Source organism: Schistocerca americana, chromosome 5, assembly GCF_021461395.2.
Source record: "Schistocerca americana isolate TAMUIC-IGC-003095 chromosome 5, iqSchAmer2.1, whole genome shotgun sequence".
NCBI lineage: Eukaryota > Metazoa > Arthropoda > Insecta > Orthoptera > Acrididae > Schistocerca > Schistocerca americana.
In genome coordinates this window covers 459,381,958-459,398,731 of record NC_060123.1, presented here as the reverse complement: position 1 = coordinate 459,398,731, position 16,774 = coordinate 459,381,958, and the positions used below count along the sequence as shown (strand labels likewise).

The following is a 16,774-nucleotide window of genomic DNA, read 5'->3' as shown; positions in this document are numbered from 1 at the left end:
TCGTACACCAACTGCACAATTCCTTATATGAAGCAAACCAATCTGACATTATACTATACCCCTCTGCTACATATTCCTTTGTTAATGAAGACAACCACCACTTACTACAATTTGAAACAACCTACAAACATCACCATCACCGTCCCCACCAGAAACAATTGTCCCCAAAACTCAAAGACCAACAACTTTATGCCCCCTACCACTCTTCCTCCTATCATAGCTTGACTCATCTACTTCCACTATCAACCCCAACCCCACCATTGATTCCCAATACATAATGAGTAACACACACAATGCTCTACAGAATGAAACTCAGTTGATTACTGTGCTTTCTGAAACCCCCATTTCATGCACGGCATATTTAAATGACAACTGATAACAAAAATAGTAAGATAACAATAACATACAGACTTACTCTTGACCTCTCCAACCATGCTCTGTGCATGATGGATCACCATAAATTACATCTCCATATGCAGCCATCAGAAGATTGTTGACAGGACACCTTCATCAATCACATAATATTGCCAATATTATGAAAAGAACAGTTGCTACTCACCATATAGCAGAGAGGTTGAGTCGCAGATAGGCACAACAAAAAGAACGCAGAAAATACACTTTTGGTCAGCAAGGCCTTCAGCGGAAATAGACAATACACACCCACCCACACACACATGTACAACTAAAGGCTCTACCAAAGACTGTGTGTGTGTGGGGGGGGGGGGGGGGGGGGGAGAGGAAGAGAGAGAGAGAGAGAGAGAGAGAGAGAGAATGGCTTTGTTGGCCAAAAGCTTACTTTCTGACAGTCTTTTTGTTGTGCCTATCTGTGGCTCAGCATTTCCACTGTATGGCAAGTAGCAACTGTCCTTTTCATAATATTGTCATATTCCATCCTGGGTTTTTCCTTTCTTTCATTTTATTGCCATATATGTGACATTTAAGCATTCCCTAATGACACCCAACATTTGCAAAAATTTACTAACTAATTCAACATCACCCACCTCACTTCGCAACATTCAAATATTGAAGACTAATTCCAAATCCAAGTTGCAAAAACTAACACGGCATCATCACATCTAAAATAGTCAACTAATCAAACAAGCCTTATACCACAGATTATAAATGATATAACAAACAAGGGAATACACAGAGGAATAAAATAAAATATACACAATTATAAGACAAAACATAACATTTGATCACGAGTAAAAATTTCATTACCAAAAATAAGATCTGTTCACCTACAATTAAAAATAAACATATACTGCACATACATAGAAACTTCATGTAAACTGCAATCACAGTTTTCTCCAGTTACTAAGAGGACAATAAATAATATTTACTCTACAGACACTCCCAAGTTTCATATCATAACGAAACGTCTTCACATATGACATCACAGCTCACAGCCGAGAATTGGTATTGGATCCTCAAGTTGAGTACTCTTACACACAGAGTATTCATATGTTACATGTTGTAAAAAAATCAGAAACCTTAATCAATTTACCCATACACTGACTCAAAACTACCAATGAAACTTCCTGTCAGATTAAAACTGTGTGCCAGATCAAGATTAACTCTGGACATTTGCCTCTCAGTTACCACCAATATTTTCTCTGATACAGGTATATTTTCTACATAAAAGTAATTCTTTGAAATATTATGCAAAGATTAGAATATTTAATCTTCTTTAGTAGCTGGTTATAGACATTTAAGCCTTTATTCAAATGCACCCAAGAGACTTATTACCCGGGATCTTAGAATGGGTACAGTGATAATTTTACTCACAAGACAATTGTTGTGGTTCAATTTGTCCTTGGCAATATGTACATTATCTTACATGTGAGACCAAATTTGCTAGAAACAACTACAGGAGAGAGTTTTGACTCAGGTCCAGGTTAAACATCCAGCCTGCCACAGTTTTAAGCTACCACAAACGTTCACTGACAGAAATACCCACAATAAATTGGCTAACAACACATACACCCAAGGAGCTTTTTACAAATGCTTAAAATTTCAAACTTCAAACAAAACATTTCATATCAAAGACACACAGTCAAAATGCTGAAAAACAAAGTCAAGTGAGTGTATCTTTATGATGTTTGACAAAAAGAAATGATCTGGCCACTAAGGCAGACATTAAAATGTCCTTTCTAATAACATGGCCATGAGGGTGGACAACACACAAATATTAAAAATCATTTCAACATTCGTATCAAGAGTTACCAAAATTAAAGAGCAGATTATTATCTACGCAAACTGATGCCATTTCCAAATATAAAAAGTGATCAGTTAAAATGCAATGTACCAAAACTGGTATTCAACAAGCACCTCAAATTGACTGGTACTCTGCCCCAGGAGTTAGTAATGTGTAAAGTAGCAAGGCCTAATCTTAGCCTTGGCAGGCAACTCATTTTAATAAAATCTTGTGTGTCCTAATTACAGCAGAAATATGCTGTTTCCTCTTACAGCTGTATGATGGTAAACTTAGACAGGATATTCAGTCTGCTGAGTATAGTTGTTCAATAAGCTGAAGGGTATTTACAGACAAGAACTTTCTCATCTGCTCACTTTTCTTTCACACATTGCCCACACTAGGTTTTAGAGCCACACAAAACTAACTGCGCATGGAACACCATTATTTTCATTTTGTAAAATGAAGAAAACACGCAACAGACGCTTAATCCACAATTTTTTTATTGTGTACACGACTCGTTTCGGAACACTTCTCGGAACACTTCAAGTTTCAGCATCTAGTGCAAACCGCAATAATGAAAACATTGTATCCACGGCAATATTTTCATTATTACAGTTTACACCAGATGATGGAACTTGTTTAAGTGTTCTGAAATCAGTTGTGTACACAATAAGAGTTTTTTGGATTAAGCAACTGATGTGCTATTTCTTCATCTCACAAAATGGACTTGTACAGTTGCGGCTACCCTGTAAGAAGAGCTCTTTTACCATAATTTTCAGTGGTAAGCAAATCACAAAGACACAGTCAGAAGAAAATAATCAAACAGCTGAGAGCATGTGCTTAGTCAGACCAATAAATTTAAATGCCTTTAAAATGTACTGTCTGTTAACAAGCACAAAAAAGTACTCATCTGAAAATACAACCAAGATCACAAGAGTTATTGTTTTCAAATTTTAAAACAATGCTGTCCTTATTAAAGGCCAAGAAATATACGTATTTCACCTGTAGATTAAAACACACTGGTCTGTGACACATGTGCAAGAAGCTCTTTAGTTTGGATCCCAACGTGTCCCAATGCTGTTCCATAGCATAAAATGATAAAATGACATTTTTTTGAAAGGCAAAACAACAAGATTCAATGCTGGATGGAAAGAGGGGGGGGGGGGGGGGGGGGGGTCCGTGTTACAGTACCCACTTTACCTGACTGACCCCTTAATGAAATCGCAAGAGATTCTTGATAAGCAGAAAGTGATGGTTCATCAGGTTTCTTGTGCTGTGTATAGGGCATTTTCTACAGACGTGTGTTCCTAATCTTATGAGAAAATCGGCAATGCTGTTAAATACACTCAAATATAAAAGTCATGCTGATGCACTGCTTGTACAGCTGTAGTCAAGTCAGGGTGAAGTAGAAGCTTTATAAAACTGTACTATTCTAGCACTTTACAGCATTCAGAGTCTTTGGAGATACTGATTTAATACCTCTCAGAAGCGATGTAAAGTTTTTAATTTATCACCAAATAAGATGTCAACAAGTTTTACAGCTTTTTCATCTGAGAGCAGCATTTCCTCTTTGTTGTGGGGATTTTAAATACATAAACACTTTTTAATTATGTATATATTTTACTTAGGAGACTTCATGTTTTTTTAATGCCAGTGGTGAGCCACTAGTAAATGCAGAAATTGTTCATAAATATCACAATGCCACTGTTTGAACTCTTGAATCAGCTACTGACTGCTGTTGAATCTCTATATAAGCTCAAATTTCTACTATTTTCCCATCATCATAGTTGTTTCACAATATTCATGGGAGAAAGTAATGCTGTTGTTGTTGTGGTGGTCTTCAGTCCTGAGACTGGTTTGATGCAGCTCTCCATGCTACTCTATCCTGTGCAAGCTGCTTCATCTCCCAGTACCTACTGCAACCTACATCCTTCTGAATCTGCTTAGTGTATTCATCTCTTGGTCTCCCTCTACGATTTTTACTCTCCACGGTGCCCTCCAATGCTAAATTTGTGATCCCTTGATGCCTCAAAACATGTCCTACCAACCGATCCCTTCTTCTAGTAAAGTTGTGCCACAAACTTCTCTCCTCTTCAATCCTATTCAATGCCTCCTCATTAGTTACGTGATCTACCCACCTTATCTTCAGCATTCTTCTGTAGCACCACATTTCGAAAGCTTCTATTCTCTTCTTGTCCAAACTAGTTATCGTCCATGTTTCACTTCCATACATGGCTACACTCCATACAAATACTTTCAGAAATGACTTCCTGACACTTAAATCTATACTCGATGTTAACAAATTTCTCTTCGTGAGAAACGCTTTCCTTGCCATTGCCAGTCTACATTTTATATCCTCTCTACTTCGACCATCATCAGTTATTTTACTCTCTAAATAGCAAAACTCCTTTACTACTTTAAGTGGCTCATTTCCTAATCTAATTCCCTCAGCATCACCCGACTTAATGTGACTACATTCCACTATCCTCGTTTTGCTTTTGTTGATGTTCATCTTATATCCTCCTTTCAAGACACTGTCCATTCCGTTCAACTGCTCTTCCAAGTCCTTTGCTGTATCTGACAGAATTACAATGTCATCGGCGAACCTCAAAGTTTTTACTTCTTCTCCATGAATTTTAATACCTACTCCGAATTTTTCTTTTGTTTCCTTTACTGCTTGCTCAATATACAGATTGAATAACATCGGGGAGAGGCTACAACCCTGCCTCACTCCCTTCCCAACCACTGCTTCCCTTTCGTGCCCCTCAACTCTTACAACTGCCATCGGGTTTCTGTACAAATTGTAAATAGCCTTTCGCTCCCTGTATTTTACTCCTGCCACCTACAGAATTTGAAAGAGAGTATCGCAGTTAACATTGTCGAATGCTTTCTCTAAGTCTACAAATGCTAGAAACGTAGGTTTGCCTTTTCTTAATCTTTCTTCTAAGATAAGTCGTAAGGTTAGTATTGCCTCACGTGTTCCAACATTTCTACGGAATCCAAACTGATCTTCCCCGAGGTCCGCTTCTACCAGTTTTTCCATTCGTCTGTAAAGAATTCGCGTTAGCTGTGACTTATTAAACTGATAGTTCGATAATTTTCACATCTGTCAACACCTGATTTCTTTGGGATTGGAATTATTATATTCTTCTTGAAGTCTAAGGGTACTTCGCCTGTCTCATACATCGTGCTCACCAGATGGTAGAGTTTTGTCAGGACTGGCTCTCCCAAGGCCATCAGTAGTTCTAATGGAATGTTGTCTACTCCTGGGGCCTTGTTTCGACTCAGGTCTATCAGTGCTCTGTCAAACTCTTCACGCAGTATCTTATCTCCCATTTCGTCTTCATCTACATCCTCTTCCATTTCCATAATATTGTCCTCAAGTACATCGCCCTTGTATAAACCCTCTATATACTCCTTCCACCTTTCTGCCTTCCCTTCTTTGCTTAGAACTGGGTTGCCATCTGAGCTCTTGATATTCATACAAGTGGTTCTCTTCTCTCCAAAGGTCTCTTTAATTTTCCTGTAGGCAATATCTATCTTACCCCTAGTGAGACAAGCCTCTACATCCTTACATTTGTCCTCTAGCCATCCCTGCTTAGCCATTTTGCACTTCCTGTCGATATCATTTTTGATACGTTTGTATTCCTTTTTGCCTACTTCATTTACTGCATTTTTATATTTTCTCCTTTCATCAATTAAATTCAATATTTCTTCTGCTACCCAAGGTTTTCTATTAGCCCTTGTCTTTTTACCTACTTGATCGTCTGCTGCCTTCACTACTTCATCCCTCAGAGCTACCCATTCTTCTTCTTCTGTATTTCCCATTCTTCTTCTTCTGTATTTCTTTCCCCCATTCCTGTCAATTGTTCCCTTATGCTCTCCCTGAAACTCTCTACAACCTCTGGTTCTTTCAGTTTATCCAGGTCCCATCTCCTTAAATTCCCACCTTTTTGCAGTTTCTTCAGTTTCAATCTGCAGTTCATAATCAATAGATTGTGGTCAGAATCCACATCTGCCCCAGGAAATGTCTTACAATTTAAAACCTGGTTCCTAAATCTCTGTCTTACCATTATATAAGCTATCTGATACCTTTTAGTATCTCCAGGAATTTACAGGTATACAACCTTCTTTTATGATTCTTGAACCAAGTGTTAGCTATGATTAAGTTATGCTCTGTGCAAAATTCTACAAGGCGGCTTCCTCTTTCATTCCTTCCCCCCCAATCCATATTCACCTACTATGTTTCCTTCTCTCCCTTTTCCCACTGAAGAATTCCAGTCACCCATGACTATTAAAGTTTCGTCTCAATACCCCACCCAAATCTTCTCTGAATTTCAACAGTAACCCTCTCCATGACACAGAATACCACTCTTATAACTAGTGCAACTGGAGTCTGTTATTATTTCCTTAATGCTCTTGCTTCTAGTAATTTATTCCCTGATGAAACATGCAGTTCTTCCTGGGATCTTCTCCATTTCTTCCATTAAACCTACTTTGTAAGGTAGGTTCTCATGTATGAACTCAAAAACTCTTTCATAAGCGATTACTTTCCTGGACAAATTACATGATTCAAGTGCAGTCACGGTGTTGGAAATATCTGCGTGAAGTGCAGATGTTGGTAACAGCACCATCAAATAGCCAATTTTGAGCCATATGGTGATAGCCAATGAGGATGTTCTTCTTTATTTCTTTCACTTTGCAAACAAAGTTAGCTTAGTGTCTCATGTTGACACAGACATTGATGATAAATGAGAATATTATGAATAATTTTTTTCGTTTTGTAAATAAAGTTAGACAATATTTTGTTTTTCTTGTATGAATTTATAATTTATATTGGGTGTAATTGGTACTGCACTATTGGGTTCTATACTAAAGAAAATTTTTGAGTTCGTTATACATCCCATGCCAACCAGCACGAATTCTGAAAACATCAACTGCATGAAACCTGAATTTCACTTTCCTCATGTGACATAACGAAAGCTTTGGATCAAGGCAGTCAGGCAGATGCACTATTTCTTGATTACTGAAATGCATTTGACTTAGTACCGTACCTACACTTAATGTCAAAAGTACAGTCATATGGGGTATCAAGTGAAATTTGTGACTGGATGATGATGATGATGATGATTGATTTGATTTGTGGGGTGCTCAACTGCACAATTATCAGTGCCCGTACAAATTCCCAACCTTTGCTCGGTCCAATCTCGCCACTTTCAGGAATGATGATGAGGACAACACAAACACCCAGTCATCTAGAGGCAGGTGAAAATCCCTGACCCCACCAGGAATCGAACCTGGGACCCTGTGCTAGGGAAGCGAGAACGCGACCACGAGCTGCGGACCATTTGTGACTGAACTGAGAACCTTTTGGTAGGTAGGATGCAGCATGTTGTCTTGGACGGAGATGATCATCGGATATAGGAGCAACTTCGTGTGCCCCCCACAGAAGTTTGTTGGGACCCTTGCTATTCAAGTTGTATATTAATAACCTTGTGGACAATATCAATAGTAACTTCAGTCTTTTTGTGACACAGTCACCTTTAATGAAGTACTGTTTGTAAAAAGTTGCATAAATATTTAGTCAGATCTCAATAAGAGTTCAAACTGATGCAGTGACTCAACTTGCTTCAAATGTTCGGAGGTGTAAAACCGTGAACGTCACATAATGAAAAAATGTTATATCCTGTGACTATAATATCAATGAGTCACAGTTGGAATCAGCCAACTCATATAAATAGCTGGGTGTAACACTTTCTAGGGATGTGAAATGGAATAATCACAGAGGCTCAGTTGTGAGTAGAGCATGTGGCAGACTTAGGTTTATTAGCACAATGTAGAGAAACTGCAATCAGTCTACAAAGGAGATTGCCTACAAACCTTTCATATGATCCATTCTCGAATATTGGTCAAGTGTGTGGGACCTATACCAAACAGGACTAACATGGGGTATTGAATGTACACAAAGAAGTGCAGCACAAATGATCACAGGTTTGTTTTATCCATGCGAGTGTGTCACAGAGATGTTGAAGAAACAGAACTGGCCGACTCTTGAGGAGAGACGTAAACTATCCTCAGAAAATCTTCTAACAAAGTTTCAAGAACCAACTTTAAATGATGACTCTTGGAATATACTACAACTCCCTACGTACTGCTCACATAGGGACTGTGAGGACAAGGTTAGAATAACTGCAGCATACACAAAAGCAGTCAAACTATCATTCTTCTTGTGGTACACACATGAATGGAACAGGAGGAGACCCTTATAACTGGTATGATGGGACCCTCTGCGATGCACTTCACATGGTTTGTGGAGTATAGAAGTGTGTGTATATTTTTTTCGTGGTTTATTGCAGTTTTGTTCCAAGATGGAAGAATGTGGGTTAATTTGGTTATTATGGATTTTAAAGTTAGTTAGGTATTTACACATTTTTCAGTGTGTTCTTTATTCGTGGGAGTATTTTAGGAGTTTTCATGGTTGATTGTAACTTATACAGGGTCGATTTACTTTGCAAGGTGAAACAGCAGAGTGGTGTTTCAAATGGGTACTGCTAGAAACAAATATAATTTGCTCTTTTCTACAAATACGTCATGAATTTGAAGTATGTGGTTAGGCAGGAACCTATTTGCACAGCTTAAATAGCAAACATATTAAGAGTCCTGTTCTAAAAAAAAAAAAAAAAAAAAAAAAAAAAAAAAAAAAAATCGCTCTTTTCTACTTACATGTCACAGTTTCCAAGTATGTGGTTAGGCAGGAACCTAATAACACAGCGACCATATTTGCATCAAAGTCCCTTTATAGTGGCGGTCATTTATATAATGCAGAAAGCAATGCACAACTGTTTATGAAGCAAAACAAATGCAGAAGCACAAAGTCATTTGTTGCCTCCATGTAACTGATGACCGACAATCTTCACTTCCAATGGTTCGTCGCGTCATTACCAATATCTACAAGTCATGCAAAAACTGCCAACACTAAATGAACTTTCACAAAATCACATTTCCTTAGGATTCTCTTACTGAATCTCAGTCTGACATCTCATTTTCCTGCATTTGTTGTATAGGGTCACTTTTTTTCGATGGCTCCAGACAATTACTGGAGAGTACTTTACAGTTGTTGATGTTTCCAGTAATTTTTCACCAACAGCATAATCAAACAGTTATAGATATCTTCCATTTTTAAGTGCAATATGTTTCATTTATTTTAGTTCAGCTGCTATTCCTTGCAGCAGCCAGTGATTTTTCCTCATTATGCTAAACCAGTCTTCCTTCGTTTACGCCTTGCTGTGCACAACAGCATTACCGAAAAGCTTCAATGAGCTTCCATGAGGTTTGAATAACAGAGAGCTGGTGGTGCTTGCCAGCCCTGGCTCAGCAATAATGGGATCACCACACCCATGTGATAGATGATCCAGAGTTCTCCCATTATCAAATGTTTTGTCTTAATAAAAGTCTACTTAATTGGGGCAGCATTCTTGTCACTTTGACAATTAGACTACAGCCCTTAAGACATACAATGAGCAACCACAGAACCCCCCTTCACTGAAGCAAATACAGAGCTTCATAACAATAAGAGATTGATAGAGACTATCAGACGCTGCTCTGTAATACTGTGTTAACTCAAACCTAGCCACTGCAGTTTGTGTACCAAAAGGTGCCTGCTATTTCAGCACTATCCAGTGAGACATGGAGTCTACAAAAGGCTACTTATGCAGCAAGTGTTACCATATTTCCACCAAGTACCCATACCAAATAGGACTAACAGGGGATTTGAATGTATACAGAGAAGGACAGCATGAGTTGCCACAGCTTTGTTTGTTTTGCTGAAGTGTGTCACAGAAATACTGAAGACACTAAACTGGCAAAGTCTTGAAACAGACCTAAACTTTCCCATGAAAGTCTGTAAAAAATATTTCAAGAACCACCTTTAAATGATGGTCCTAGGAATACACTACCACCCTTTATGTATCGCTCAGATATGGATCATGAGGATAAGATCAGAATAATTACTGCATACACAAGATACTTTCAAACAATCATTCCTCCCGTGCTCCATATGTGAATGGAATGGGAAGAAACCCTACTAATTGGTACAGCAGGATACATCCTCTGGCATGCACCTCACAGTGGTTTGCAGAGTATAGATGTAGAAATAAGTTAAGAGATTGAGCAGTGAATGCAGATTCCAATGATTTGTTATTACATTCAAAATAATTCTCTCTCTAAGTGAATGGCAGTTTAGAAAACATCTTATGAGTCTTTCCAAACAAACATCAATGTTATTAAAAGGTCTAGTGACATCGATTATAATCTAGACAATAATCAAACAATGAAAAATCCAGGATGGAATGTAACAATATTATGAGGGTTTTGATTACCTCTCATCTTGCTCTGAAATGAGAAATGTCCTGCCCACTATCCTTCCCACCCCTTCCACAGTGGTATTCCGCCTTCCACCGAACCTAACACTAACACCACCCATCCCATCAAACGCACGGCTATTTGTGAAATCAGTAATGTGATCTACAAGCTAAGCTGCAACCAATGTGCTGCATTCTATGTAGGAATAACAACCAAAGAGCTGTCTGCCCGCACAAATGGCCACAGACAAACTGCGGCCGAGAAAAAAGTGGACCACCCTGTTGCTGAACACGCTGTCAAACATGATATCCTTCATTTCAATGACTGCTTCACAGCCTGTGCCATATGGATCCTCCCCACCAACACCAGCTTTTCTGAATTGCACAGGTGGGAACTGTCCCTGCAATACATCCTATGTTACCATAACCCTCCTGGCCTCAACCTTCATTAGTCACTGACCTTCATTAGTTGCTGACCTCAACCTTCATTAGTCGCTGTCCTCACCCATTTAGCCCCTTCCCTGCTCCCATTCCACCACCACACCCAGTCTTTTTATCTTTTTCTCAATGTCTCCTTTTCCGCTACTCCCCCCCCCCCCCCCCCAGCTAACCAGCAGCATTTCATTTCACTGTCCACCATCCCCACCATACTATCCGTCACCCTTCTTGCCCCAGCCTCCTCCTTACCCCCACCAAGTTGCCACGCCCATTATGCACTGGTGCTGCTGCTCACAGGCCACTGGCCGAAAGCTTTAAGTGTGAAACACTTTTTGTTGTTCCTATCTGCGACTCAGCATCTCCGCTATATGGCGAGTAGCAACTTCTCATAATCTTGACAATAACAAAGATTTCAGATTTTTAAATTAGCTGCAAGGTATACTGGGTCACTGGAAGTGTCCGATTCCACCTGTCTTCTTGGACCCGTGACATAATGGTGGTGGTGTGTGCAATAATATGGCACAATGTTTTTGAATTGGTTTGTGTATGTAGATGACATGTTGCTGTATTTGATGGCGCCCTCTAGTTGTGGATGCTGACGTGTAAGTGTTTTTCGTCACTTTGCATGTGGGGGGAGGGGGGGGCTCAGCGCAGCAAACCTACATGATTTTGTCGGAGGCCTTTGTTGGTAAGTTAGTTTTGTTTTGAGTTTATTCTGTAGTTGTTCTGATGATCTATCTGTTTTATATTTATTGTATTTCGATTGTGTTTTAATTGATCTAGTGAAATGGAGGTTTTTGTGTTTTCGAGTTGTTGCTGTTTCAGTGGTGTTTTGTGAGTTACGTAGATGCGTGAAATTCAAGGTTTTTTTTCCTCTTTTTTTGTGGTTTGCCGGTATGTATCAACAGTGGCATTTCAGATCTATCTCAAGGGAAATGACAAAGTCCACTTTTCGGAGTTGTTGGTGTTGGTATTAAGGGCTTCGTTTGAGCTATATAAGTAAATGGAAATGTCCCATGGACTTGAGCTATATAGGTAGAGTGAAGTGTAGTATGATTCCCATTTGTTTTGTGGCTGTAGCATTGTCATAATAGAGTTCGTTTTCTCTATGGGCAGGGGGTTATGGTGCAGTGTTCTGTACTGTTATATATTTACCTTGTGCATCCCCCTAAACCCCCTATTTCCTGCAGTTGTCCTGTTAGCTTCATTTTATTGTTGTAGTGAGACATTCTTGTGTCTTTTTATTTTTGTTCACGTCTGTTGGCTTGTTTATGTAGTGACAACATCGTTGCCATTCTGTATATGCTGGAAGTAGACGCTTCAACCATACCGATGACGTCATGGATCAAAGCAAACACATGGAATTGGACACTTTCCAAATGCTGGTATGCTTAATTACACAATTAATAGAGGAAAAAAAAAAAACTAGACATCACTTGTGATTATTGCATTCAATTCAACTACTTACTGTTGATATTCATAAGGTATCACTGACTCCTCGGTGTTCAGTCGATTCACGTACAGGGTAACAACTGACTGTAAAAGAAGAAAAAATACTGGTTGACTGTTATGTTCACTATACCACACTGCCAGATCATAGTATGTGCCCCAACAATTCATGGTGTTAAGGAGTAAATTTCAGAGAGTTTTCATCACAGTTTCTGGAAATGAGAGCAGATCTAAAAGTTGAGCAATCAATGTCCTTGCCATACCCGTCAATTTCCAGGAACCAATAATTACAAGAAACCGTAAAAAACATAAATCTCGATGGCTGACTGGGAACTGAACTTACACCTCTCGTTGTGCTGATCATCTACTTTGTCTCCCCCCCCCCCTCCAACATACGTACATGAAACTAGCATTTGACGCTGATTTTTTAAACGTACTCCTAGAATATGTAGGCCTACATTGTTTCTTTGCTTCTATAATATCACAACTTCAAATAATACATGTCCAGCATCACATAAGCTATCTTAATAATAAAATAGAACACTAAAATGCCACAAAGTAACAGTTTATCTAATAAACTAATCCATAAAAAGAGGGACCTTCAAAAAGAATGAATTTTAGATTTTTCTTTTGAAAACCCCCACCAACTAAACTTTTCAAATCTCTCATTAATCAGTCAATCTAGTTGATATACATGAAATAGCCTACAGTATTTTACATTTAACTATGTCCAGACAAATATATGATTTCAATTTGTGTTTGACATTACTTTCACTACCTATTAACTTCTTTACAGGACTGCGTAGGTGGCCACAGATTTTTATGTTGCATGCCACACTAAGATTGACTGGTGCACACAGCAATGTCCACTTCAATTCATCTAGGCCTACACACAGTAGGACTACTGTTTGATCGTTACAGCAGACCGACGCCTAAGATGAAATAGTTATATCCCAATAAATAAGTAAATGACCTTCTACTGATTTATATATGAGGCGGCAGGTGCACAAGACAACAGATATAAACATTGCTACAAATCAACTGGGGAAAATCTTGTATTTTTCGTTTATTAAGCAACATATATCAACACAGCATTTGCCAAATATACTAGTCTATGGCATGTCTATTTTCTAATAGTGGTAGGCCCTATAGGTTTTCTGAATTTCCGAGCAGTTTCAGTTTTTATAACGAAACGATCGTTAAGTACACAGTGAAATTAGACATCAGGATAAATTAAATGCAAATTTGTTAACACAACGCTTACGGCACATTCATATTCGTTTGCTTCACAAACTATCAATCAAACTGTTACTTTCCAATCCAAACCACACTTCAATGTGCACGGCAAATCAGTCAAGTTACCACAACCAAAATATCATGGGGGAATCCACTATTATACACCAGTCAAACTCAGTATCTGCAAATTCAAGTAATCACCTACTGATGGCAGGAAATTCTATTTTAAATCACACTGCCCATAACAGGGACGAACTGGTTCTATCCTAAAACATTGCATGCCGCTGGCTGACGTTTACATACTAACGTGGCAACGTGTTCACTGACGACGATATATTGAGTCTGATGGATAATTGTGCAATTAATCATTGTTTTCATTGTGGTAAGATCACACAAACATTTTACAATTGACAAGTGACTTTTATTTGAACACTTGTTTCCTCGGCGCCGTTGTAAATAAGTGCAGCACACTGCAAATAACAGGGAATGTAATTGTAAAGCAAAATGCCCTGCATGCCACGTATCAAGGTCCTAGGCATGAAACTCTTCAGCCTTTCATATTATCTGCCTGAGTTAAAAACTCTCATATTTACAGCACTTTCATTATTTGGAAATAAATCAAGATTTTGACAGCAATTACCTCACAAGTCGTGGGGATGTCCTCACCCTGCTTACAGTAATTGACAGGGGCGAGGCCCGGCAAATAAAACTGTTCCGAAGGGTGAAAAAATGTCACTCCAACAACAAAAACAACAGTCCAGAACATGTTGACGTACAATGATGCTACCACATATAATTCTCATAGACTCTAAGGACAAACGCATACGACAAAAATTTACAAAAAATTAAATTTCAATAACTTCCCACACAAACTACAACTTTCTTTACACAACAACACATCTCTGACACGTAGGGCACCTGATAACAATTACTTTGAAACGTCTACATACAAATTCATAAGCAGGAAGACAGTCCCCCATGTAACCCAAAGATATTATTCAATACGTGACCCGAGAAGTAAACAACATCGGACAAAAGAATGGATTTTGCACCCACATTCGTTTCGTGCATGTGTAAATGTTATTTTAACAATACAAAAGCATTTATAAGAGTCGAAATAACATAGCAGCAAACTTCTCAATTTTTTGAAATGTAGAGAGTATGCCTGTATATCTCTCAAAGGGATGAATTCTGCTTTCTCGAAACCGATTGCTCTAAACTAATTCAATGAGTGTTGAGTTACGAAAAACTATATTGATATCTATCATCCGAATGTTATAGAGCTCGTAATATACAATAAGTTCCTTACGAATGGAGCAGCATACTGTGTCAGTTAATAAAGAAGAGTAACGAAAGCTGATGCAAACATTTAAGTGTTAAACTACGTTACTATGTATAATCACCATGGAGAACTGGGTTGTTGTGATGATTACCTTCTAATGCTCGGTTTACAGTAGCAAGTTATTGCAGCAATTTACTTGCGCGGATGAACTTGCCGCGCGATTTGCGAGTGTAAACATATCGCCAAGTCGACTTGCGACTGCAGCAATTTATTGCGGAAGTGACTTGCTGCACGTTTTCCGCTTCCAGTGTGAACACCACGCAAGAAGTATCTGCAAGTAACTTGCAGCTTTTAGGATTTATTTCTATTTCCTGCAAGTAGGAAGCGCAGGTTATAGTAAGTATGTCGTCTGCATAACACTCATATTTAACATTTTACTTAATGTGGTGACTTAATTTTATGCAACCATCTTATTACATGCAAACAAATTTCAGAAATGGAGGAGAAACGTGAGTGGATGAAGCAGGATTTTACTGAAGCCGTGGAGAGTTACCCCGAAATACGGAACGTGCATAACCGAGACTTTGAGGATAGAGTGAAGAAGGTGAGCGCATTAAATGAAATCTCGTCGATGATCGACTCATCTATAAAAGAAGTACATGGAAAGTAGCATAACTTGAAGACACAACCCCTTTGCCACCTGCATCCACTCGCTTGTTGTTTTAGGAATCTAGAAAAAGACAATGTGTAATTATTACATGTTCTATTTACTTACCTTGTCACTTTACATTTTATGAGCATTAGAAAAAAAACATTTTTTAAGTATATAATTCTGTAAAATGCAGTTTATTTCAATAAAAAATTAATTTCATTGTTGTGTTTTCACATACCTTCAAATAATTTTCCCTTTTCAAGACGTTAAAAAAGGCTCTACATACATCGGGTACGATCAGAGAAATCGTGCTGACGGGAATATGAAACAAGTACATTAGGAACTTGTATGAGTCTCCTACAAAGGAAAGATTTCAAAATTCAAACTTTTTTTTGGTTGTGTGTTACACATTAATAAATAAAATACCTATTTTATTCGTAGCTCACTGGTAGCTATAAATCATAGAGTGTCTAGCAAACGTTCCTTTGCTAAAATAGCAGTACTGATGTTTGTGTCTCGTTTTGATATGACGGGCGCTATTAACATCAACAAATACTCAGAATCATTTGAGAACATTCTGCAAAGGTTTTCAAAAGTATCCATGCTCTCGATACTAAGTTCTTACAAACGGTTATTACAGGCACCATTTTGCGATCTTCTCATTATCTATTCTGTAACCCAAATACTTCTCTTTTTCTTTTTCACGTTTTGCATTACAATTACAAGAGCTGCAGCATCTCACACCCGCCTTCTTGTCATTTTACACTCTGACTGACACTCGTAGTGGTACTGAAAGCATATGTAAACAGTATCAGCAAGTTGTTAACGCAAGTTTCTTTCCAAAGAACTTGCTGAAGAATCTTGCTTAATTCTTGTACTGCTGTGTAAACACAGCTGCAAGCGGCTAGCAATAACTTGCAGCAATAACTTCTGCAAGCGACTTGCTAGTGTAAACCCAGCTTAATGTCTGCGTGCAGGTAGGCAATAATGCGTATGATGTTTTTACATCTTTGCCGCCTCCAACTAAAACACGATCTTTTCTTCCTTCGCGTACTAATTTGTCTTGTTATTACGGATAATGGAATCTAGCACAGCAATCGGGACACTCAGCGCCTGTAATCTTTCGAAGTTAGAAAAGACTGAAAACACATATATTTGGA

At 38.5% G+C, this 16,774-nt stretch overlaps 1 protein-coding gene across 1 annotated transcript in view; it reads right to left on the bottom strand.

Annotated features, from left to right (window-relative positions):
* Positions 1-14,640, bottom strand: part of LOC124615277 (transmembrane 9 superfamily member 2) — a 141,519-nt gene extending 126,879 nt beyond the window's left edge. The window contains exons 1-2 of the mRNA XM_047143032.1: positions 14,321-14,640; positions 12,464-12,531 (exon numbers count right to left, since the gene is read on the bottom strand). Of these exons, the coding sequence (XP_046998988.1) occupies positions 12,464-12,531; positions 14,321-14,446 (194 nt within the window). The 5' untranslated portion in view covers positions 14,447-14,640. The remainder of the gene's footprint in view (positions 1-12,463; positions 12,532-14,320) is intronic.
* Positions 14,641-16,774: the final 2,134 nt, after the last annotated feature.